A 24,766-nucleotide genomic window follows, 5' to 3' on the forward strand; every position below is an offset into this window, starting at 1 on the left:
CCGGGCAACAGAGTGAGACTCTGTCTCAAAAAAAAAAAAAAAAAAGAGTCAACCATGTTGTTGTATAGTTGCAGAATTTCCTTCTTTTTTAAGGCTGAATAGTATTCCATTGTATGTATATACACATTTTCTTTATCCATTCCTCTGCTGATGGACATTTAGGTTGTTTCTACATCTTGGCTATTTTGAATAATGCTGCAATATACATGGAAGTGCTAATACCTCTTCAAGATCCTGGTTTCAATTCTTCTGGATAAACATCAGAAATGGGATTGCTGGAACATATGGTAATTCTATTTTTAAATTTTTGAGGAACCTCCATACTGTTTTCCCCAGTGGCTTCACCATTTTGCATTCCTATCAACAGTATGCAAGGATTCCAATTTCTCTACATCCTCATCAACATTCATTGTCTTTTTTTTTTTGGTAATAGCCATCCTGACAGGGGAGAGTTGATATCTCACTGTGGTTTTGATTTGCATTTCCCTGATGATTATTCATGATGAGCACCTTTTCCTGTAACTGTTAGCATTTGTGTGTCCTCTTTGGAGAAATGTCTATTCAGGTTCTTGGTCCATTTTCTTTATTCGGGTTACTTGATTTTTGCTATTGAGCTGTATGAGCTCCTTATATATTTTAAATATTAAGCTCTTGTCAGATATACGATTGGCCAATATTTTCTCCCATTTCATAGGTTGCCTTTTCATTCTGTTGATTGTTACCTTTACTGTGCAGAGGCTTTTGATTTAATGTGGTTTTACTTGTTTATTTTTGTTTTCGTTGCCTTTGCTTTTGGGGTCATATCCATGAAATCATTGCCAATACCAGTGTCAAAAAGCTTTTCCCTTATGTGAGTCATTCTTTTGTGGGTGGATATCAGTTTTCCCAACACCATTTATTGAAGAGGCCATCCTTTTTCCATCATGTATTCTTGGCACCCTTGCTGAAGATCAGTTGACCATATATGTGTGGATTAATTTCTAGGCTCTCTATTCTATTCCTTTGGTCTATATATCTATCTTTTTGGCAGTATTATACTATTTTGATTACTATAGCTTTGTAATATATTTTGAAATCAGAAAATGTGATTCCTCCAGATTTGTTCGTCTTTCTCAAGATTGATATGACTATTCATGGTCTTTTGCAGTTCCATATGAATTATAGAATTGTTTTGTCTCTGTCTACAGATGACATAATCTCACATATAGAACACCCTAAGACTCCATTTCAAATGGTCAGAACTAATCAACAAATTCAGTAAAGTTGTGGGGTACAAAAATCAGTTGCATTTCTATACACTAACAATAAACTATCTAAAAAAATTAGGGAAACAATCCCATATATAATAGCATCAAAAAGAATAAAGTACTTAGGAATAACTAAAAAGATGAAAGACTTGTATACTGAAAACTACAAAACATTGATGAAAGAAATTTTAAAAGACACAAACAAATGGAAAGACATCCCATGTTTATGGGCTCAAAGACTTAATATTGCTATTCTCTTTTTATAGAAAAACAAACTTAGGAACACAGAATTAAATTAATCATATTTCATCTTTGATTCATTATACATCATCATCATCACTGAGCCATGCTTATCCCTCCTTTATTTTATTTCATTCTGAAAATAATAAAATGTATATCCATGTACCCACTCTCCTAACCAAGAACTAGAATGGTACAGGTCAGTTGCAAATCTGGTATTCCTGCTCCCATTGCCTCAGTTCCACCCGTGTCTCAGGCCTCAGCCATTTGCTCTGCTCCAGTCCCCTGCCCAGGCCTGGCCAACTCACTTAGGCTACCCAAGTCCCCTGCTAGGGCTGATTAGGGTAGACTGTCCCCTTGACTTTCAACTATGCAGCTGGGCCAACTATATACAACCAGAGTTTCTAGCTCCTCCTGTCCTTCACGGACTCTGATGAAAAGCCACACTGCAGGGCATGGGCTCTAGCATCTTGACCAGCCATCAAAGAAAGCCAGGTGAAAAATCGTGAAAGTATAGGGACATTAACTTCCCATGGACAAACTCTTGCCAGTGGAAGACAGGAAATGGGAGACTCCCAAAGGACAAATCCACTTTTCTTCTTCTCTCCTATGGACCACTCCTTACAGCTTTCCAGGGAAGTCCCACTGATGGGGACACAATTGCCTAGTGACCAGCTATGTCTCTGCATGGCTTATGTTGAAATGATAGTCAATAAGGCCATACATCACTTTGTGTTTTAGTCTGCTATGGCTGCCAAAACAAAGTACCACAGACTGGGTGGCCTAAACAACAGAAATTTATTTTCTCAGTTCTGGAGGCTGGAAGTCCAAGATCAAGTTGTCGGCAGGGTTGATTTCTTCTGGGACCTCTTCTCCCTGTGTCTTCACATGGTCTTCCCCTATGTGTGCATATATCCTTGTCTAGATGCCCTTGACTGAGCTCACCCTAACAACCTCATTTTAACTTATACCTCTTTAAAGACCTAATATCCAAATATGATCACATGCTGAGGCACTAGGGGTTAGGACTTCAACATATGAATTTTGAGGAGACACAATTCATCCCATAACATTTCGTATCACTTCCTATCTTCTCTTGCCTCACTTCTCTTTTTTCTCATCCTAGTCCCTGGAGTTGTATCTTTCAAATAAAGCATCAATAGTTTTATCCTTGACAGCAGCTCTGTTTGTAGAGATTTGGGCTAATACAACTACCCCTCACATACCTGTGGGTTCCTTCCATTCCCGTGCTCTTGCTGCCTCACCACAGGCAAGCAACATCGTGGGCTTGGCCTTCTCATTTATGCGTTGTGTCTAAATAATGTATTTTTCGGTTTTACCATTTTTGAATGTTTAAAAAGAATATAATACTATATGTTGTCTTCTAGCACTTACTTTTTCTGTTCAATATTATGTTAATAAAATTCACCTCTTTGATGTGAATAGCTATAATTCATTTATTTTCACTTGCTGCAGAATATTTCATTGTAAGAGGGCTGTATTGTAGAAAGGCAGATGGTGAAGAAACACACATAATAGGCCCCTGGAGACCATTTGCTGGAGACACTCTGAGAAAAAGCAGTAGAAGGAATGCAGGTCCCCTGTTGTCAATTTCATCAGGGGCACTAGACAGAGGTCTAACAGAGCCCAAGGACTTCAAGCTGCATGATTAAGGAAGCACCAGTCTTGCTCCTGGCATGATCGGGGGTGTGTTTGCAGCTGAGTGACACTGCCAACTAGCAGCAGGACTTGTTGTGTTAGCATCCATGGCTGGGGAACAGCCAACCCTTCCCTCCCCTGGCAGCAGCAGCAGTCAAATGGGGTCTAAGGCTTGCATTTGCTCAGACTTGATTACCCTAAGTAATAGGTCATTCCCAGTTTCCATGGAGCTCTGCAGGAGTCTGACTCCTTTGTTGGGAGACCAGCTTATAAGGGATCAGTTTTTGACATGTTAGCATTGACCTCTCAGGAAGTTACTGTTTTATTCTCCAGGATATATGCCTAGGAGTGAAATTGCCGGGTCATAGGGCATATGAATATTCAATTCTAATTTAATTTTATCCTAGCAATATACCAGATCCCACTGATCCTTCTAGTATACTCTCTAAGTATTTTCAAATTACTCACTTTTGCCAATCAATTAGGTATAGAACAGTATCTCCCTATGGTTTTGATTTAGATTTCCCTGATCACTAGCCAATATCTCTTCAACTGCATACGGACCATTTGTATTCTCTTCTGTGAAATGCTTTTTTGCTCATTTTTACATTGATTTGTCTTTCCCTTACCAATTTGTGAGAATTATGTATATATCCTTGATGCTAATCCTTAGGATTTTTATCTTCTCCCAATTCTCAGCTTTCATTTTCTTTAAGGTATCCTTTTACTGAAGAGAAGTTCCAAACTTTAGCAGAGGTGAATTTATTTTTTCTTTTGTACTCAGCCCTTTTATTGTCTTCTATAAAAAATTCTTCCCTATCTCAAGGTCATAAAAATATATAAACTTCAAAATGATGTATGAATCAAAGAATAAATCATAATGGAAATTAAAAATTAGTTAAAATTTATAATTAAAACACTACACACTAAACCTTGTGAAATATGGCAAAAGGAATGTTTTGAGGGAAATTTATAGTCTTGAGTATTAACATTACAAAAGAAAAGCTGTATATCAGAAACCTAAGTATCCAACTTAAGAAACATGTCAGAGACCATTAATCCTGATCAGTATCCCTCTCCCAACCTCCCTTGCAGTTGTGGTGGCTATGGTCGTCATTTCTAGGCCGGATTGTCAAGTATTCACTTTCCCTTGGCCCATCCCCCAATCTACCAGATGGATAATGCCAGGGTACCCTGGAAGCCGCAAATTGAAGAAACCATGAGATAGGAGTGACCTGAGACCCTGAGGAGGGCCCCCATGGAGCATTACCCAACCTGGAACATCCAAAGTGGACTTTACATGAGAAAAATATAAACTCTGAGCGTATGAAGTCACTGAGATTTGGGGGTTGCTCATCACAACATGAGCCTAATACAAGAAGTTAAAGAAAATACATAAACCCAAAGGAAATAGAAGAAAAGAGAAAGTAAGAACAGAAATCAGTGAAAAGGAAAACAAAGAAACAACAGAAAAGCCCAAAAAGGGAACAGCTCTTCTTTCCTGAGCCTTAGGAAAGCCTTCAGGTAACTGCCCAATTCTGTTCTTAGTCCTCTTGCCAAGTGTATTTTCATCTCCCTGTGCTGTTCAAAAGAAGAACACGTTGAAAGCCTGCACATGTGAAGCTATGTGGGCTGCATATTTGTTGCTTATTCTTCCAATTGCCAAATAAGTTTTCTCCCGTCACAGGAACCAAAGGAAAGAGACGGTCTGAACACAGAGGGCAAAGTCAGGAAACAGAGGTGACTGGTTTGAGCAGCACCAGGAAAACACAAAAGCTAAAGAACAATGCAAGGGACCAAAAGTGCGGGAGAACAGGTGGAAAAGGGCCAGTGGAATAAGGAACCAAGAGTAGGGGAGCAGGGCTTCCTAGGCCAGTTAGGGCATGTGGTCCCCCTGCAAGGAAAGAAGGTGAAAGCAGAGTTTTTCCATTTGCATGCACCAAGTGTTTTCCATTTCCAAGAATAGAATTCAATTCCATTTCCCATGCAACGAGTGAAGAGTAATCTACATTTTCAGTTAATTCTACAAGAGTGCTTTTGATAAAAGTAACCCAAAGTGTTAATTTGAGAAAACAACCACACGTTGTCCCAGTAACAGTCATCATCATTAATTGCTATTTGCAAAGGAGTCTCTTCATTGAATCCTCCGATATCTCTTCCTTTTAATTTTTTTCTTTATTCAACTGTATCATAATTGAATATCCCCTGCTATTTGCCATCTTTTTGGTGTGCAAGGTGCATGGGGGAGCAGAATTTCTGCTTATTTTCTTATATCAACAAAGTAGAATACCACACATTCAGATGAGCCTGATGCAGCAATGCACAAAGGACAACATTACTTTAAGATCAAACTTTCATGTCTCAGACTATATTAGCAGCGTAGTTTGTTGTCTCGAAAACAGCAACAACAATATTCTCAGTGGTTCTATCACTCAGCCCCTTGGAATGAAAGTTCTTAGTAATATTTCACTACTTAGTAGACAGCCTTAGTATTTATATACTTGGTTTTCTCGGGTCCAATTCCTCTCCTTCCACCGAACAGCACACAACTAGAGTGGTCCTCCATCTTGCCTAAATTTCTAGGAGCATTCTTTTGCCTTTCCTGTCCACCATTATTTTTTCTTTAGCTAATTTAAAACTGCATGTATGAGCCTTAAATCAGCTCTTTGTAGACTTCTGAATGTGCTTACATTCTCAGCAGTTACTGTAATCCTGTAACCAAAGAAGCTGTTGTTGATGGCCAAGGTTTATTCTTCCTGAAAACAGGATTGAGTTCTGACACCTTGTAAAATGTTTTCTTTAAAATGAGAGCCAATGTAATAAAATTCTATATATAACAGTCTGCAAAAGAACCTTAATATAAAATTAACATATTTTTCACAGAAAATCTTAATGTTTTTATTAAACATTATAACCGACTGCACAATAATGAATTGTCCTGTCTAGTAACTTTGATATTTGCTCTGCCTACCGTGTTAGTTTGTACAGACCCTGCTTTAGAAAGGCTCACAATCCAAGCCGGAGAGCCAAACATCGAACTAACAGGATGAGTCAATGCTATGGAAAAACAGGAGACACCAATTAATTCTGTCCAGGGTACAGTCAAGGTGAGCCTCCAGTGGATGACTTGGGACTCAGCTCAGTGGCTGGATCTAGAAGAGTGAGTCCATTATCAGGATTTAAGAATCCAGAACTGAGCACTAAGTAAGGAGTTTAAGGAAAAGCATCAGCTAAAATGCACTAGTAGTTAGTTAAAATTACTGCACATACTAAATTTTACATCTTGGCATTTGTATTTTATGTTGCCTGAAGAATATATTCCAGTAAAACCATTGAATACCCATAAGGGTGGCTTCAATGGCATTCTTTTATTGAGGAGGAATCTGAAAAAAGGTAGCGCTTCCGAGTAAAATATAGTACTCTAAACCAAGTTAGCTTTTAAATGTTCTTCCATTTATTTAAATGCCCTAAAAGCAAAAGGAGAAGCAAAACCTTAAAAGGTCTTGATTTAATTATTTTCTTCTCTAAAAGTAGAGTTCTAGTTTTTTTGGGGGGTGATGTTTTGTTTAATTACACATCTGATCTAAATGCCCATGGCCACCCTTGGTTTATCCTCGGCATTTTCCATGAGCACAAATAATATAAAATGTCAATTCAATCAATTCACATGATTGTCTTCCCTTTTTCCTAGGAATTAATAGTGGCAGCCCCTGGAAATAAACAGATGAGTAAGAGCAAATTTGGGAGTCATTACTGGGTGTTCAGTGTAGTGGGGATGAGAGGTTCATGGAGGGGGACCTCAGTACAGAATGCCACTTGACACGGAGTGAAGAACAGAATGTGGGTTTGTTACAAAGACAAAGAAAGAAAAAAATGTCTGTCGTCAGGGCATTTGCAATCCATTAGGTTGAATCATACAAACTGCTGATTATGTAGGTAAAGCATGGCCACATATTCACAGATTCATAGAGCTCCACCTAATAGATGGCAGAGTCGAACACAAGCGCTGGAGCAGGGAAGGGGTTGGGAAATTTGCCTCAAAAAGTGTAGCCACAGCCCCATTCCAATCCAGTGGTATAGATAAATAAACGGGCTCTATTCCTGAAAGTCCTTCCAAAAACTACATTCACACTACTGTGTATGCATTAGCTAAGCATCTGCGTGGTCTATGGGTCCCAGTCCGTGAATGCGCCCAGATAGCTGAAAGTTATACACAGCTCAATAACCTAAAAAAAGCTGAGCCTGACACCCATTTTTTAGTTTCCTTTGTCTCTCTCTCTCTCCCCACCATAGTTTCTCTTTCCCTGTTTCTTCCTGGACTTACCAAAGCATTGAGTGGAAGAGGCACCCAATGTATGTCCTTTTCAGCTTCAGCTTCAACAAAGGAAACACAATCTATTGGTTTCATACTTATGTAAGAGTTCTTTTTTATAATGAGAACACCCAACATAGATACTGATCTACATTATCCCTTTTTTTAGCCATAGGAAACAGAAATGAGTCTGGGGCCCCACTTCAAGATGGGGATGGGAGACAAAGACCTTCAGCCAACTAGGACAAGGAAAAATGCTCAGGTTTCCTTGGTTACTGCACATTGTTTTGTTGGAGGAAGTTGGGGGGATTAAAGAGAAGATTCGTGATAACAAATCAAGTCTATGTGAAAATAATACTCTATTATTCTGAGCGTGCCCAATCATAGACTTCTGTCATTTCTTGAGTTCTGACTCAGCCAAAACATGAGTAATTGAGATTTGTACCAGTAAAAACCACATTTCCAGACCACAGACTCCACAGTAGCCTTCTGACAGTGTGACAGTGGCCTTGTTTTGCTGGTTATGGACAAAAGATAGAGCAAGTCCCTGTTGGCTGGCTCTGAATGCCTCATTTACTGGAGGTCAAGATGGAGTAAAAGCTGCTTCTGTCACTTCACCACAACAGCCACCATCCACTGGGCGCTGTGTGCCAGGCTGTGCTAAGAAAGGGCCTCTCCAACACCATCTCATCTAATCACCATAAGCCTAGGAAGGTGGTTCTATTACTATCCCCATTTCATAGATAACTGAGGAGCAGAGATAAGGTACTTGCTTCAAGTCGCAGAGCTTGTAAGTGGGACAGCTGGATTATCTGACTTCAAAAGCTGAGCTCCCAACTGCTTCTATCTACTTGACGTCAATTCTCGAAAGTCAAAGACTTCTAAATTGGTACTAATTCTCCAAATCCCTCCTCCCTGACCCTGGTGCAGCCTCAGTTGGAATGCAGAAAGTGTAGATATGAGTAAGAAAACAGAACCTGATGTGCACTAAGTTTAAAGGACAATTTCTTACTTAGGTGATAATATTACTTTATATTAAACTTTGTTTCTAAAGCTCTTTCACGATTCTGTAAAATAATCAAAATGTTCAGACCAAGACATGTCAAAATGGTGAAGAAATATCTTAAAATCAAATCCAGTCTTCATCCCCCCAACAATAAAGTTAAATTATCCCTTTTCATGGGTCTAGTCTGTGTGGAAGAACATTTCTTTTGTTTTAATCATTTTTCTCCTGATATTTTCTGTCCTTTTAATCAATTCTTCATAAGCAGTTGAGTGTTTACAATGCTCCAGGCAAGGGGAGAGAAAATGATGAGACTATTCCCATCCCAGGATGTGAAGAGTGATTTATCCCTTTTTAAAAAAAAACACCTTTGAGGTTTATTTCTTAATTTTCTCCTCCAATTTCAGTTTGACAACTTTTCAGAGAAACAAGAAGCTCGGTAAAGGGGCCTGTTATGTAGCAAGTTGGTTGCAAGGGTGACATGAGTGCCCAGGCTACAAGCTGTCACAGCGCCAACAAGGTCAGTGATGTGCAGGAGGAAGTGCAGGATTAGAACTGACCTTCTTCAGGTGTAAAGTCACAGGCTTTAATCCCTGAGGTCTGTTGTAAATTGGCAGCCTAGGCACAGTTGATCAACTCAGAAGACGAGCTTCGTAAACACTGCCACAGAGTTTTAGAATATGCCTACGGCTGGTCCAGTTACAGCCAGAATCTAGTCCTTAATGACTACTACCATTGTACGTTTCCATGTGAAGGGAGTGGAATAGGTGCCCCAAAGGGTCTGAAAAACTGTGAGACAGCCTCCTGGCTGTGTGACATTATTTTGTGGATTACAGACAAAATTTTCTTTCATCTCTCCAAATCAGTGGGCCGATGGGCCACTGTTTCAAAACAGAAGGACTTTGTAGTAGAAACAATTTTTCCTCCATACATACACACACACACACACACACACACACACACACACACACACACACACACACACAGTTTGGGACAGACCCTACATCCCTAAAACTAGAGAAAACCATGGCTGCCTAGCAAACCTGAACATGATGTAATCACTTTCCCTATACTTATGTTAAATCTCACGTTGAAAGTCCCCTTGTCAATTCAGCACATCTCCTGGCAATCATTCTGCCCAAAATAAATAGAACCCCTAAGGCGAAATTTAACGATTTAGAAATTTCCAAATAATTATAAGGAAAGCTTTGCAGTAGAAAGATTATTTTTCTTCTAATTCCATATCCTTCAGGCTATAAAAAATATTTTTGAGTTCCTTTAGGTATTACCAATCATGTACTGAGGTCCTACTAGGCTTGATGCATCATGCAAGGCCTTCCACATATTTGAAGAAACATCAGAAAAGTCAGTTTTTGTGTGCTCTTTAAGCCAGTTTTAAAATAGATTTTAAAATACTCACCTTCCTGCCAATTAGCATAAAAGTATTAAAAAATACAAAAGCAGAGTGCTATGGACTGAATGTTCACGTCCTCCCAAAATTCATATGCTGAAACCCTAATCTCCAATGTGATGGTATTAGGAGATGGGGCCTTTTGGCGGTAAGTAGGTCCTGAGGGTGGAGCCCTCATGAATGAGATTAGTGCCCTTACAAGAAGAGACAAGAGAGAGCTTGCTTACTTTCTCTCTCTCTGCCACATGAGGATACAACACAAAGATAGCTGTTGACAAACCAAAGTGAGGGCCCTCACCAGGAACTGAGTCAGCCAGCACCTTGATTTTGGCATAAATTTTTGTCATTTAAGCCTGCAGTCCCCAACCCCCCAGACCACAGAACTCTGCCACTGCCACCTCCGTGGAAAAAACTGTCTTCCATGAAACTTAGGAAAGAGGTGGGGGGGACACAGCAGGAAGTGAGCAGTGAGCGGTGGGCCCATCCCTCACATCACCACCTGAGCTCCGCCTGCCCCCCTGCCCCGGCCCCTCACAGAAAAATTGTCTTCCATGAAACTGGTCCCTGGTGCCAAAAAGGTTGGGGACCACTGGTTTAAGACACCCAGGCTATAGTATTTTGTTATAGCAGCCTGAGTTGATTAAGACACAATGTAACTTCAAAACTGAATAAAATCAAATATTGGCCAAGCCAAAGAGTGGCCATCCCAAAAGTAGTTAAATTCCTTTTAAGATGTTCACCTTCCATAAAATCTCCAAGGAAGTAGCTGTAAGGGAAACTGCATTTGTATAGGCAACAGGTTTCTCAGGCCAAACTAAGATGACTGCCTCAGTGTTTTTTCTGGCCTGCCCTCCCCCACCTCCCATTAGCTGGCCTTCCACGGAGGTGTGAGTCAGCACATTCATGTAACCAATGTGAACCCATGTGATTGTGCTTTCCTATACCATGTTGCCACTATTGTTCAGATCCATATATAAGCATGCGCCATGTTCTCCACCATGCTTTTTGCCGCTGCTGTATACCCCCCACAATAAAAAACATGTCTCATCTGCCCGCTGCCACTTGCCTTTTCTTCCAATTTCCGAAGCCTGCACCGCAACAAACGCTAGCCACAGAGTATCCTCACATTTGGCGTAGTTGGCAGGATCCAGAGGGATAAATGTCCCCTTCACCCCAGCAGGGGAGCACATGTGGCCTCCCACGGGCTTGTGCCAGCCAGTGGCAGCAGTCCTCATGTCATGGGCCCCCGCCACGGGGTGGGAGCAGGTAGAATGTATGCCTGCCGCTCTGGAAAAGGCCTTGAAGGCCTTGGAGGAGTCGCTGCAGCCTAGGGAGCGAGCAGCGGCTGGTCGAATGGGCTGGCTCTTCCTCACAGCCCTCCAGGAGCAGCATAAGGACACACTGCAGTGAGAAGCCCAGGTGAGGGAGTTACAAGAGATAGAGCAAAATTTGGAAGCCCACCTGCAGGAGTTGGAGAAAGAGTTAACCAGCGGTCTGATCTTGGACGCTGACGAAACTGCAAGTATGCAGGAGACTGAGGGCGGCGCCCCCCTCTGCTGAGAGCCCACCCGGTTGCAAAGCAGAAAATGGACATGCACAGCCCATGGGGGCTGGGAGGTCGGAGGAGTACAGGGTGCGCCTACAGTAACGGAGCATGTATCTTACTCTGCCAACACCCCCACGGAGCTGTGGGAGCTGGGAAAACAGTGCAGGCAGCATCTTGAGGAGACTGCGCCTGCCTGGTTGTTGCGTTTATGGGATGAAGGGACGGACAGCGTCCTGTGCTCCCCAAGGGAGATGCAGCAATCGGCATCCATGGCTGCACACCCTTCCCTGAGGCAGAGGCCACAGACAAGTGGTCGCCGTGGCCAGGGCAACCACCCCTTGCTTGAATGGCTTATGGCTACCGCCCGCACAGTATGGGATGACACGGGAGAACTACCCTAAACCGTGAGTAAGTGGACTTCATACACGGACTTAATTCGGATTCTTCCGGAGTTGGGACTGCGCCAAGCTATTTTTGCAGCAAATAACTGGCGGGCTGATGAGGAGCGCTTCACTACACGCATGCGCGACCTAATCTTAGCCACAGCGCCCCTTGGTTTGTTTGGCTCGCGGGCACCTGTGTTCACTCCCTATATGGGGAAGCAGATACATGAGGTCACCACTGCCATGGCGGCTGTGGGAGATGCCCAAGAACGGAAACGGGGGAAGGGATGAGTATGTTACAAGGACCCAAGAAAGACCCATGAGCTCAGGCCCCCTGCAGAAGAAGGTAGTACAAGGGGCCCAGAGGGTGTCTCCAACCCAGATGTGGCTAGACCTCCTGCTAGCAGGAGTAGATAAAGAGAAGATAGATAAACAGCCTAATGAGGTATTGCTGGCTTTGTGGAATCAGCTGGCTCCCCACCAGCAATTCATGAACGTGCCCAAGAGGCGGGAAGCTGAGATGCCTGCCAAAGAGACCCTCAATATGCGACTGCAAGATTTTATGGTTGAAACCCCACTCTGATATAGGCTAGGGGTTAGGCCAAGGCACCCAGTTAGAGGGGACCCCAGATGACAGGAGGCCGCATGTGGAACTTGCTATTCATTGGTCCCCTACGAATGTGCAGTGGGTTTTGGACACCAAGGGAACTGACTGCTCCCTAATCTATGGAAACCCTGAGCGGTTTGCTGGACAGACAGCCCACATAGATGGCTACGTGGGGCACACTACTGAAGTTAAATAAATGACAATTCCATTGGGGGTAGGGCATTTGGCCCCCAGGCCTTACATTGTGTATGTGTCCCCCATGAAGGAATATATTCTGGGTGTTGACATTCTACGTGGCTTGACCCTAACCACCTCCCCAGGTAAGTTCTGCCTCGAGTTAGGGCTGTGAAGCTGGTGATGCTTGGCCACTCCCATCACCCACCGCAGGTTCTGCCCACACCTCGTCGTGTGGTATGCACCTGACAATATTGTTTGTGGGGGAGGGGGAGAGCATGAAGAGTTTTCATAAACCATGTTACAGATGGAAAAGGCCAGCATCGTGTGCCTGGCTCACAGTCCATTCAACTCTCCTGTTTGGCCAGTTAAGAAACCAGATGGAACTTGGAGAATGACAGTAGACTACCGGAAGCTAAATAAAGTGACTCCCCCACTGCATGCTGAGGTGCCGTCTATACCGGATCTGATGGATCAACTGCCTTTGGTGCTTGGACAGTACCACTGTGTAGTGGACCTGGCCAATGCCTTTCTCTCCATAGACGTAGCTATGGACAGTCAAGACCAGTTTGCCTTCATGTGGGAAGGACGACAGTGAACGTTTGTGGTGTTACCACAAGGTCACCTCCACAGCCCAACCATATGTCATGGCTGGTGGCACAGGACTTGGCCACATGGAGTTGGCCATTCTCAGTGTTTCTGTTTCATTATATTGATGATGTAATGTTAACCTCTGATTCCCTTACAGATCTAGAAGAAGCCGCCACCAGTCTTTGAATCTCGTTGGAACAACAGGGTTGGGTAGTGAATGACTCCAAGGTCAAGGGACCTGGCTTGTCAGTCAAATTCTTGGGTGTTGTCTGGTCGGGTAAGACAAAAGCAATCCCCAAGGCAGTCATAGATAAGATTTAAGCCTTCCCCCAACCCACTACGGTGAAACAGTTACAAGTGTTTGTGGGGCTTTTGGGGTATTGGTGTGTATTTATTCCCCACTTGGCCCAGCTGTTGTGGCCATTGCATTCATTGTGTAAAAAGGGGGCACAGTGGGACTGGTCCTTGAAGGCAGAGACCTCTTTTATGGCAGCCAAGAAGGCTGTGGCACAGGCCCAGATACTTACAAGTAGTGGACCACTCACAGCTGCTTGACCTCAATGTGACAGACGACTCGGGCTTGGGTTTGTGGCAACACCAGCATAAGCAGTCCCTATTGGGTTTTAGTCCCAGACTTGGAAGGGCCCCCGGGAGCACTGTTCCTTGGTGGAAAAGCAGCTGGCAGCCACGTATGCCGCCCTTCAGGCCTGTGAAGCTATAACTGGGCAGTCTAACATGCTAGTACACACCACATACCCCATAGTGGGATGGGTGAGGTCATGGATAACCAGCCCATGATCGGGGTAGCCCAGACACCCATTCTGGTAAAGTGGGGAGCTTACTTGGAGCAACAAGAAGAGTTCAGCTCCAGCCCCTTAACTGCAGAGTTGCAGACAATGCTGGATCCTGTTGAATTTATATCTGAAGCTGACCCTCAGACCACATTAATACCTAGGGAAGAGAGCCCGTACCTTGAAGAACAGGGTACCCCTCCAGCAGAGGCATAATATCCCAACAGATCCAGTCGTAGCCCCTTAGTCCAATGGGCAGCAGTGGCTGTCCAGTCGGATCATGATGAAATTTGGTTTGAAACGGGGCAGGGGCAGAGTAGCCAATGGGCTGAATTGTGTGCCGTGGGGATTGTAGTTGTGCGCAAGCTGTCCCCTTTCCATGTCTGCACTGATAACTGGGCCATATTTAAGGACCTCACTGTCTGGTTACCTACATGAAAAGCCCAAATTGGCTAGTAGGGCACTGCCCAGTATGGGTGACTTTATCTTCCAGATGGGAAGGTGCACTTGAGGTGCACATGGGGATGGCCATGTCCCAGTGAAGGTCCTCCCCACCTTTACTGAGAAGCCACATAACTGGGATGCCATGTTCTCCCACTGGTACTGGCTGAAACGGACTCGATGGTAATTCTACCTGGAAGCTATCTTTTCCCCTGGGGTGGAGCCATTAAGGTAGAAATATAAGTGAATGCCCTAGGGGAACACACCGCTTGGGCCCTGAATCAAACCAGGCAGGCCTTGACCCTCCTAGTGGGTGAAATCACCCCAGTGAGGAAAGTGGTTTTGCAAAACCACATGGCCCTTGATCTCATCACTGCAGCTCAAGGAGGCACATGCGCAGTCATACATACTGAATGTTGTGTTTATACCTGCTCACAAGGCTATTTCCTCTGCATTAAAGGAAGTTGATAGCTAGATACAGGCCATCCAACAGTTAACTGGAGACCCACTACAGCAATGGTGGGAACATCTCTCATCCTCCTGGTGTTGGACCCTTTTAGTGTTAGGAGCTACTGGCTGTGTTCTGGTCATACTGTGTTGTTCCTGTATTGTTGTGGCATTTGCACCAAAGGGGCCTCCCTATGGGCCCATGCATCGGCCTGGAAACCTAATACCTAGGGAATGGAATGTAAGGGAAACTGCATTTGTATAGGCAACAGGTTTCTTAGGCCAAACTAAGATGACTGCCACAGTTTTTTCTGGCCTGGCCCCCTCAGTTAGCTGGCCTTCGGTGGAGGCATGAGTCAGCCTCATGTAACCAAGGTGTTATCTCCTGTGTGAACCCATGTGATCGCGCTTTCCTATACCACGTTGTCACTATTGTTCAGAGCCATATATAAGCACTCGCCATGTTCTCGGCCATGCTTTTCGCCATTGCTATAGCCCCCGACAATAAAGAACATGTCTCACCTGCCTGCTGCCACTTGCCTTTTCTTCCAATTTCCGAAGCCTGCACTGGAACACGTGCTAGCCACAGAGCTTCCTCCTCACAGTAGCTTGCAGTAGTCTCATCCCAGAGGAAATGATGCAGTGATTTTATTAACAAGGGTGGGGGAAAAATATGAATCACTGGTCTAATCACATGTACAATAGGAGAAAACATTCAAGTCAGGTGATCACCCCTACCCCCTTCATGTCTATGGTGGCAAAAAGGCAACACGAAGTTCGTGCTTTGCTAACATTCAAATGTCAAACGGATTTACTTACTAGAGCTCTTTGGGAAATTAAAAGTTATGTGTCCGTACCTCTTAAGTTTTCTAAAGGTTAGCAAACTGAAATTTGGGAATGTTTTGGTCTTTGGATCCGAGTAGGCAACAAGTGGTTGGCTTTCGGGTGAAAAAAACAAAAATAAAAAACCCATAAAACAGATTCTAAAACTTTAGGTTTGGTGGGGAAAGAACTGAGAGAGAAGTAGAGACAGAAAATGAACAAATAAATAGACTGACAAACACTTTAAAACACTTGTTCTGAAAGGGATGGTACCGCCCCCTAGAGGCAGTTTTGGAAATGGGCAAGCATGGGAGGTAGCCAGGACAGGTGGCCACCGCTTGCATTTAGTCTGTGGGAGCATGCAGGCTATACAACTCCTGCAGACTGGACCCCTGACTGCAAAGAGCTGTCTCCTGTCAGCACAACTTTGAATTGCCCCACCAAATATTTGTGTAGATGGAAACCTAGTTTACAATCATGAGTCTATAATTTCATTTTACATATAAACACGCAGGGAATTTTTAGCCCAGTTTTAATATGCTTTGGATTTATCAGGAATGCAGTTAGAGGATTCTATAAATGGAAGGAAGGCTGTACAGCAAAGTGATTATGAGCAAAGATGCCAGAGACAGATTGCTTTAATTTTCATCCCAGCTCTGCCATTATTAGCAGAGAGCTAGGGTAACTAGCAGATAGCTTGCTCATATGTAAAATGGGAACAACAGCACTCATCTCGTGAAGTTGTTAGGAAAGTATTGAGAACAATGCCAGCCACACTGCAAGCACCATATGAGCAAAACCGTTATAGACTCCCGTTTTGCCTAGAACTTTATCAAGAATGGACCACATTCTAGTAAAACGTATTTCTGACATCAGTCCCATCCCTGGTATTGAATTGCCAAGGAAGCAGGCTTGTATTGGTCTGCATTGATAGCTACCATGTTCACAGTGATTTCTGATATATTTACATTTATACACACAAAGTATGTGTCTTGCTTCATTATCTCATTACATCTTGTAATACAATCATGCTAGAGCATTTATATATTAAAATAATTATTTCATTATAAAATATTTATATTTGTTTATATTTCAGTTAGGATATCATATTGATGTGTATGTTTAGAGGCCGGATGTATTACTTCTTAGTTCCATTTCAGAGTAGTAAATGAGGTGATGCTATTACGTGTGAAGGTAAGTTTTGTCATCCATGATTTCCATTTGATGACTGTAAAGTGGTGTTATAAAATATTTACTATAAAAAGGGGTGTGTGTTGAGTTGGGTCTGGTAGAGTTAAAAAAACACTGCTGTAAAGTATCATGTCAAAAAGTATCATCCTGCATCTTGATATGTTAACACGTGTCCACCATTAAACCTGTATTACTACTGAAGCAGGCAGTTTCCATTAATTTCTAAGAAATCCATATCAAACTATTGTTTACATATTTCAATAGTAGATGTTTACAAACTTTCTTTTTTTTTTTTTATCAGCAATATGTCGTTCAAACACAATTCAGAAGAAAACCCCAAATAAAAACAAAAATGAAGCCGTGGAGGCTGACTGAAGGTGGAGGACCCCAGAAACTTCTCTGGCCGCTCCTGGGACTTCAGGGAACAGAGGCTGAAAAGCACCCGTCTGTTGGGCACTGCCTAAAGTGAAGACTGACTTCTGAAGATGCATTTTGAGGATGGCTATTCAATTCACACGTGGCATTTTCTCCACACACAAAAAAAGGGGCTAATCTGCCAGCTAAGGCCTCCGCAGCGATTGAACTCATCGTGCTGCAGAACTACGGCACGAAGGGTCCTCCCCGACATTCTGGGGGCAAGAGGAAGTGCTGCCGCCCCACTTCCCGGGCATAAAACCAACTTCAGCGCCTAGCAGGATGGGCAGGGCTGGCTCCCCTCATCACCAGTGCCCCACACTAGACCTCCCCACCCCGCACCCCACCCTCACAGTGTGCCAAGCACCCAGTCAATCACACATGCCAGGCCTTCTGTCCAAACACCCTTAGATCTCCCATGAATCACCCAGACCTTCGCTGCAGTTCCCTTAGACAGAGAAACAGCCTGATTGAACTCAGTCATGCTAATACCGGGGTGTTTGCTAGGTCCTTTAAGCCCACCAGAAGCATTTTAAAGGAAGATGTTTCCTAACGCCAGTGAATCTCTCATGGGTTGAACTCTAGGTAATTCAGCAAACTGCAGTCAACAATTCCAGTCGTGTGAGGGAGAGTGTTTTGGAGTAGAGGATACTAGCTCTGCCCAGGAATACACCTTGAAAAATTCCCCTCATGTAACTGTACTTTACACACACTTCTCCTCCTCCTCCATTTCTAATCCATAAAATCCCAAAATGCCTGGGAGGAATCATTTTGTTTTTTAACAATAGTGCCCTGCTGACAATAGCCATGGCGGTCACTTGCTAATCTGAAAACACCTTGAATGCTTTTTTCATCAGCTTTGTGTATGACGCAAAACAAATATTTCAATTACATGTGACTAAGAGTAAGAAAAATATACAACTATATTTAAAACACTTAAATTAACAAGATAGTACTTTTCCATTCTAACAAAATATCATACATTCAGTTTAAACAAGAGTTAATTTCCAGACACACTTTTTCAAAATACCTGATGTTAGTTGAAAATTAGTGACCACAAGGCTTTCCAAGATATTTCTAATCAGCAAAATGTGTACAATTTTAAAGAATTGTACATTCTTTTCTGGAAGATAGACATTGAACAGGTCAAAATGCAAACTGATGTATCTCTCATAAACCTAAATCTCGTTGCTTCACTTTACTGAATGATACTTTGGCTGTCAGCAAATCTTATTGCTTCTTTCCCTTAAAGACAATAATATATAACAACAACGACACCCCTCACGAATAATCATAAACCTCTTGGTGTGTAATAAGCTCTATCAAGACGTGTTCACGTGTTTCCATATTAATTGACCTATACTGAGACTGTTAAAAGGAAGGGAATTAATCAAGTATAACAGACCTAAACTTAAACCTCTCCTCTGAAAGAGCATCAGACACTTGTCACATGTTATTTCAAAGTCAAAGCTGCTACACTTACAAATATGGTATATAGCCTTAAAAATCAAAACAAAGATGTTTCCTCCACTAGCTTTTTCAGGTAAAGAAGTTGGACCACAAACCAACACAGTTGTATGACAAGAGCCACCAATTTTAGTTCCCCCTCCCCCAAAAGGAACAATGCCACCAGTTCCTCACAATGACCATAACATTTCTGGCCACAATTCCAATTTACAGAGTGGTCTCCATGTTCTGTCTCTGGGGAGGCAAGAAGAGAAGGCTCTACCCATTTCCCTCCTGTGCCCCAACAAGCCAGCACCCTAAGATCCTCTGCATTTGTTCCCATCCGATTATTTCAAACTTCCAAGGAGGGCAGTATACAACTTTCCAAAAAATAAAATAAAATAATGCATTCCATAATACTGTGGATGAAACCGGAAGAGGCTGTCTGCTGCGGAAGCAAGGCACTTGGGAGCAGGAGCCAGGCAGGAGCCCAGAGCAGGGCAGCTCTCAGTGAGTCAACAGTTTCAGCCGAGTAAACCAGCTGACCAGCAGGGACGGTTCTGTGGACGAGGACTTTGAGGCCGAGGAGACAGCTTTCTTTTTGGTCCCTTCCTCCTGGAACGGAATCGTGGCGCTGCTGTGGAGATCTGAATTGATGTAGCACCTGCTCCCTCGGATGTAGTCTGCACCTCGGACCAGATGCCGCTCCGTCATGGGTCTGGAGAAGCGGTACGGGGGAGAGGAGCTCTCTTCGATGATGGGAGGAATCCGCTCGTTACTGAAATACCGGCAAAGGGCATCTTCCCCTGTTTTCAGACAAAGCCCATTAAGTCCATTAAAATCACAATCACAATCCGCTGCACCATGGTGCTTTTCGGAGGACCCTCAGTTGGCCCAGACTTCTGCCTACACTCTCACAGCAGGCACTATGACCTGCTTTCCAGCCTGGATGGGCTACGAGGCCTCGCACGTGGCCAAGCCCACCCCATGGGTGTTCAGAAAGCAGAAATGGAAGAGGTCCTTCATGCTTTAGCTTGGGTTAGCCCCTGAGAGGTAACACAAAGGCGGAGCAGACTCAGAGAGCCTGTACTTCTTAACTGGTTTAAGAATTTTCATAATTTCACTTGAAATCATAAACCAATGACAGCAAGTCACATGATTCTATCACTCCTTCCCATCTGTCCTTGCTCATGCCTGCAGCAGGAAGCACGGGGTACACTGTCACCTAGAATAAAGGGCAGGCACTATTCTCCTTTAGCATGCGGCGATCAAAGATTGTAATGCCCTGCAGTGCTTGCGACATTCCAGAACATGGCAGAATGATCCTATCCTAAATGCCACTAGACCCCCTAGGATGGGGGGATGTTTAAGAAACTAACTAGAAACTGAAAATTCAGGACACTTTGACAACATGTATTATTCTTTTGACCCAGAAATTCTACTCCCCAAAATGTGCAGAGATTTATGTATACGGATACTTGCAGAAAAATTTACAGTTGGGGGGAATAAAAGCGAATAACCTACATTTCCAACAGTAGCAGACTAAATAGGGCTACAGCCACAAGATGGAACATTAAGGCAGCTATATAAAATACATGGTCTAGATAATACTCACTTTACATAATACTACTGAACATCTATTTCTTCCATTTTGCACATTTTTCTAATTGTATAAATGTAAATGTAGGAACAAATAGAAACCACACGAAACATTAACAATGATTATTTCCAGGTTAGGGAAGCAGATTCCAGGTAAGTTTTATTTTCTCATGCCTTCTAGATGTTTTTCAGTGTGCTTGTTTTGCTTTTGTAATCAAAGGGGAAAAGTCACTTTTAAAAGGTACCCATTGTCAAAAAGCCACGAATTTGTATACATCTATTTATATGAAATGTCCAGAATAGGCAAATAGGCAAATTCATAGACACAGAGTAGATCAGTGACTGTCGGGGGCTGGGGAAGGAGGGAATTGGAAGTGACTGCTGAAAGGTGCGGGGTTTCTTTTTGGCGCGGCGAAATGTTCTGGATTTAGTTAATGGGGACTGATGCACGACTCTATGGATACACTAAAAACTCCTAATTTTACACTTTAGAAGGGTGAACTTTATGCTATGAGTTATATCCCCATAAAGCTGTTATTTTTTTTAAAGTGGCCACGTGCAGATAGATATCTTTTATTCTAAAACAATCATGCGAGAACATTGTAGAAGGACGAGTGGGGTGGGGCACATAATTTTCCATTTCCCAATTTCACACTCCTCAACCCCCACGTTTCACCTCTCAATATATAAAAGAAATAAAAGGCTAAATCCAGGTTGATAAGAATGGCAATGAAGATGCTAACATTTCTAAATCTAAACAAAGGACAGCCCTGCCACCTGCTGACTGCTCCACAGATATTCACATGTTAACCAAGGGTATCCTGAACCATACATAGGCACCTTGTCCCTTTCTCATTCAGCATAATCCAGGTGATATGGGTATTTCAGTGGCAAACTTTACCAAGTCCCTAGTAGATGTCAGGGGCTGATCCCTTTGCAAGGTTAGGCCTCCAGAATGTTTTTCTTCTTCCTTTTGCTATCTAAAGCCTACTAAACTTTAACTTTTCACCTGTTCTTTGTTTCAACACTGCAAAAACAATGTTATAATGTTTTGCCAATATTAATAATCAAGCGTCATCTGGCAAAAAAAAAGAATGTTTTCAAACATTTCCCACAACACTAGTATAACAACCAGTAACGTTGATTACAGGATGAATTAAACACAAATTTCTTTTCAAATAGTAATTACTCTCTAACACAAGAAGGATCTGAAAGAAAAAAAAATCCATGTTTGTTCATCAGAAATCAAACAGACTCCAATAATAATAGCCATAAAATTTAGGATGAGATGGTTTAATGAATGAATTTATTTCTCCTTGTTTAAAAATTAGACCATTAATGTCTACAAACTTTTTATAACACACAATGCTAACTAGATTTACAATCACTAACGAGGATTACGTAATTTTGCCTTTCTAGAAATAAGTAGGATCTAAGAGACTTTCCTTCAGCCATCCCGATTTTATAGAGGAGAAAATGGGACCCAGAGACATTAAGTACTCTATCTAGTTATTACAACACATTTAGGAATAGAACTGAAACTAAGGCCTGGGTCTTCTGACTCCCCCTTTGGGGCCTTTGAGTTTGCTGAGATTAAACGTACCTTTCCTGCCGTGACCTCGCGGTCTGGCAAAGGGGTCCACAATCCCCATCCAGTTCCCATCCGCAGGCATGGACAAGGGCCGGGGCTTGCCTTCAGAAGGACGAGAAGGAAGATGACAAGGTTGACAAGTTTGGGGACTTTAGAGAATCCTTCCCTTTATTTATAACTTAGACCCCACAATATCATACCCACTTAAGTACAAGCAATAACAAATTTTCAAATAAGCAAAATGTTTGAAAGCGCTGTATTTCCACAGCAAGCAGTTAGGACAGACACGTGCTAAACTTGAGTCTGAGTCTACAGAGCAAAGCAACTGCAAAGTTAAAACCCAGACACTGAAAGTTAAAACTGTAATATGATCTCACTCAGATGGGCTTTGATGCCAGGCAGAGCAATGACTCAACAAGGCTTCGCTTTAGAGAGATGAATAAAGGTCTCATACTTAGAATTTCATTGAGGTTTATGTTTTCCTCGGATTACCCTTGAAGTCTGCCAAATTCATCCAACAGTTCCAAATAAGGAAGGGGGTGGGGAAGAGAAGTAAGAGCCAACTGCAGAACAAAACAAACACTCGGGAAACTTGCCATAAGATGGTGTTTTCTCTCTCATTTTTGTGGGCAGAATATTGGTTTCTACTGAATATCCAGGCAGCTGATCGGAATCGGCGATGGTGAACCTTCGTCTCCGGCTCTCTTGGTCCAAGAAGGAATTCGGGGACTCTGAACCCTTAGGACCAGGCGGTGGTTGTTTACACTTACTGAATCCTCCGTGAACAAAACTCCCGTTCTCATCCCTGGAAGATAATGTGCAATAATTAAGTTACTTACAAAGATTTTCTCATCCTGAAGAATTAAAGGAATCATGCTACCTCCAGCACACACTAAGAAAATTTAAATTCTCCTTTGCCCCTGGAGGAAAAAGCAATCCTTTTTCCAACCCCGGTTGCCCCTCATATGCATACAGATCTTATTAAATAAGAGCAAACACCATGATCCTATTAAATAAGAGTAAATGTAATTTTTTTCACACATGTATAAACAAATATAGCTTTGAAAAAGTAGCTCTAGTTTTCCTGTGTTTCTCTCCTATAGTGTGAATCTGCTATGTCCTACAGCAATGGCACAGTAAGGTATGATCTAGCGAACCATTTTTCTCGTGCCAAGAGTAGTATCTTTGCCAAGATCCAGCAAAAAAGACTCTTGATGTACAACGAAGTTGTTAGATTTGAAAATTATGTTAAAAAACACAAAGGAGCCTTTATAGTAACCAATGGAGAGTGACTCTTTTAGGAACTAAATACTACAGAAATCAGCAAAAGTGGGATCACCAATTCCATCCTAACTCTGTCAGTTAATAATAAAACTTAAAATTAATTTTGGCTGAGTCCAAGTGCCAGCTGGCTAAACTGTTTGCATTTAGTAAATTCCATTAGGCGATCAGTACAAAAACTGCTAGACAAAATACAGAATCCACCGAGTCCCAAAGCAATCTAATGACCAGCCTCGCCCGTGTGTGGTTCTCCCAGGTGGGCCTGGCACTCCGCCTACCCCTCCCACCCAAGAATCTATCTCCTTCCACACCTTTAAACCTAGCATATAATTCCCCCATTCACAAAGCTTCCATGACTCACGGCTCATTTTTCTGTAACTCGTTTGCATTTTTTATTCCTCAGGAAATATCCTTCATTAGTGGGTGTGTGTGTGTGCGTGTGTACGCACACGCGCTCTCAAGAGTGTCTCCCCCAAGTAGTTCAACCTAGTTCCCTCTCTCCCCCACTACCTACATAACTTTTTTCTTGCCACTACTCCTGTGATCTCTCACGGAGGCCCAGACAACAGTATTTCAGGTCCAGGGAGGGCATTTCCCTACAGTTTCTGATAGAACCATCCACACGGTGGTGGTTAGTAAAATTCTGTGCTCTCTATGTGCAGAGGCAACTGCTATCTGCAGCTTCAAATACACTTAAGATCCGGTGAACCAGAATGCTCCGCCACTTGAGGGAAATTCTCTCCATGCCGTAATAAGTTCTGAGTAAAGTGAGACTCAGGAAGAGGAAAACGACGTTAAATCCTCTCTGAACTCAACACAGAAGAAACACAATAGAGGCAAATAGCTCAGCTTCCAACAAAAACAAATGAAAAACTCCAATATGAAGCAAAATGTCACTGTAATAAATTCAGCCTGAATTTTGTTCTATGAAATATTATAGCACAATTATGTATTTCTCAATTTCTTCTTGAATAGCTGAATCAAGACACTGGAAGTTCTCTAGGAGCCAGTATGTTTTGTGTTAGACGGTAACTGCGGCCCAACACTCAGGAAATGTATAATGAATAAATGAGCCAGGTTCTCTAGTTTTATCAGCATGTGTAAATATGCAAACTGAAAAAACTAAGCCTAGATCACACCTAAATCATCTCCTACCCTTTATACACCGTCCTCATTATACCATATAACATTTAAGACAGCCATTAAAAAAGCAACTAACTTCAAGAGTTTATAATACACACACACACACACACACACACACACACACACATATAAATATGAAACATCCATGCCTACACTCTCCTGGGGTGTTTTTAAGTCCTATGAGGAACACACCTTTCTCAACAAAATCAAGCTGTAACTTTAATTAGTCTCACAGAAGTATTTATGATCTTCCTTCAGGGAGTTAATTTAAAAGATGTATTTACCAGGGAGTTAACGAAACTTAAGCTGCAGGGTCCCGAAAACAGACCCTTCCAAGGCCTTAGGAGAAGGATATGCTTTTGTAAATTTTTCAAAAGTAAGATATTTCTGTATTCTTTTCTTAAACGGCCCCCTTCTCACCAAATTG

The 24,766-nt window shown here is 42.5% G+C and overlaps 1 protein-coding gene and 1 pseudogene across 2 annotated transcripts in view; both read right to left on the reverse strand.

The window, feature by feature from the left end:
- Positions 1 to 11,107, reverse strand: part of LOC105812366 — a 134,397-nt pseudogene extending 123,290 nt beyond the window's left edge. The window contains exon 1 of the transcript XR_001137608.1: positions 10,939 to 11,107. The product of XR_001137608.1 is annotated as an isopentenyl-diphosphate Delta-isomerase 1 pseudogene (transcript). The remainder of the gene's footprint in view (positions 1 to 10,938) is intronic.
- Positions 11,108 to 18,342: 7,235 nt separating this feature from the next.
- Positions 18,343 to 24,766, reverse strand: part of CNKSR3 (CNKSR family member 3) — a 115,591-nt gene continuing 109,167 nt past the window's right edge. The window contains exons 11-13 of the mRNA XM_012646857.1: positions 22,512 to 22,720; positions 21,928 to 22,017; positions 18,343 to 19,531 (exon numbers count right to left, since the gene is read on the reverse strand). Coding sequence (XP_012502311.1) covers positions 19,233 to 19,531; positions 21,928 to 22,017; positions 22,512 to 22,720 — 598 coding nt within the window. The 3' untranslated portion in view covers positions 18,343 to 19,232. The remainder of the gene's footprint in view (positions 19,532 to 21,927; positions 22,018 to 22,511; positions 22,721 to 24,766) is intronic.

This window comes from Propithecus coquereli, unplaced genomic scaffold (assembly GCF_000956105.1).
Source record: "Propithecus coquereli isolate 6110/MARCELLA unplaced genomic scaffold, Pcoq_1.0 Scaffold25, whole genome shotgun sequence".
NCBI classification, from domain to species: domain Eukaryota; kingdom Metazoa; phylum Chordata; class Mammalia; order Primates; family Indriidae; genus Propithecus; species Propithecus coquereli.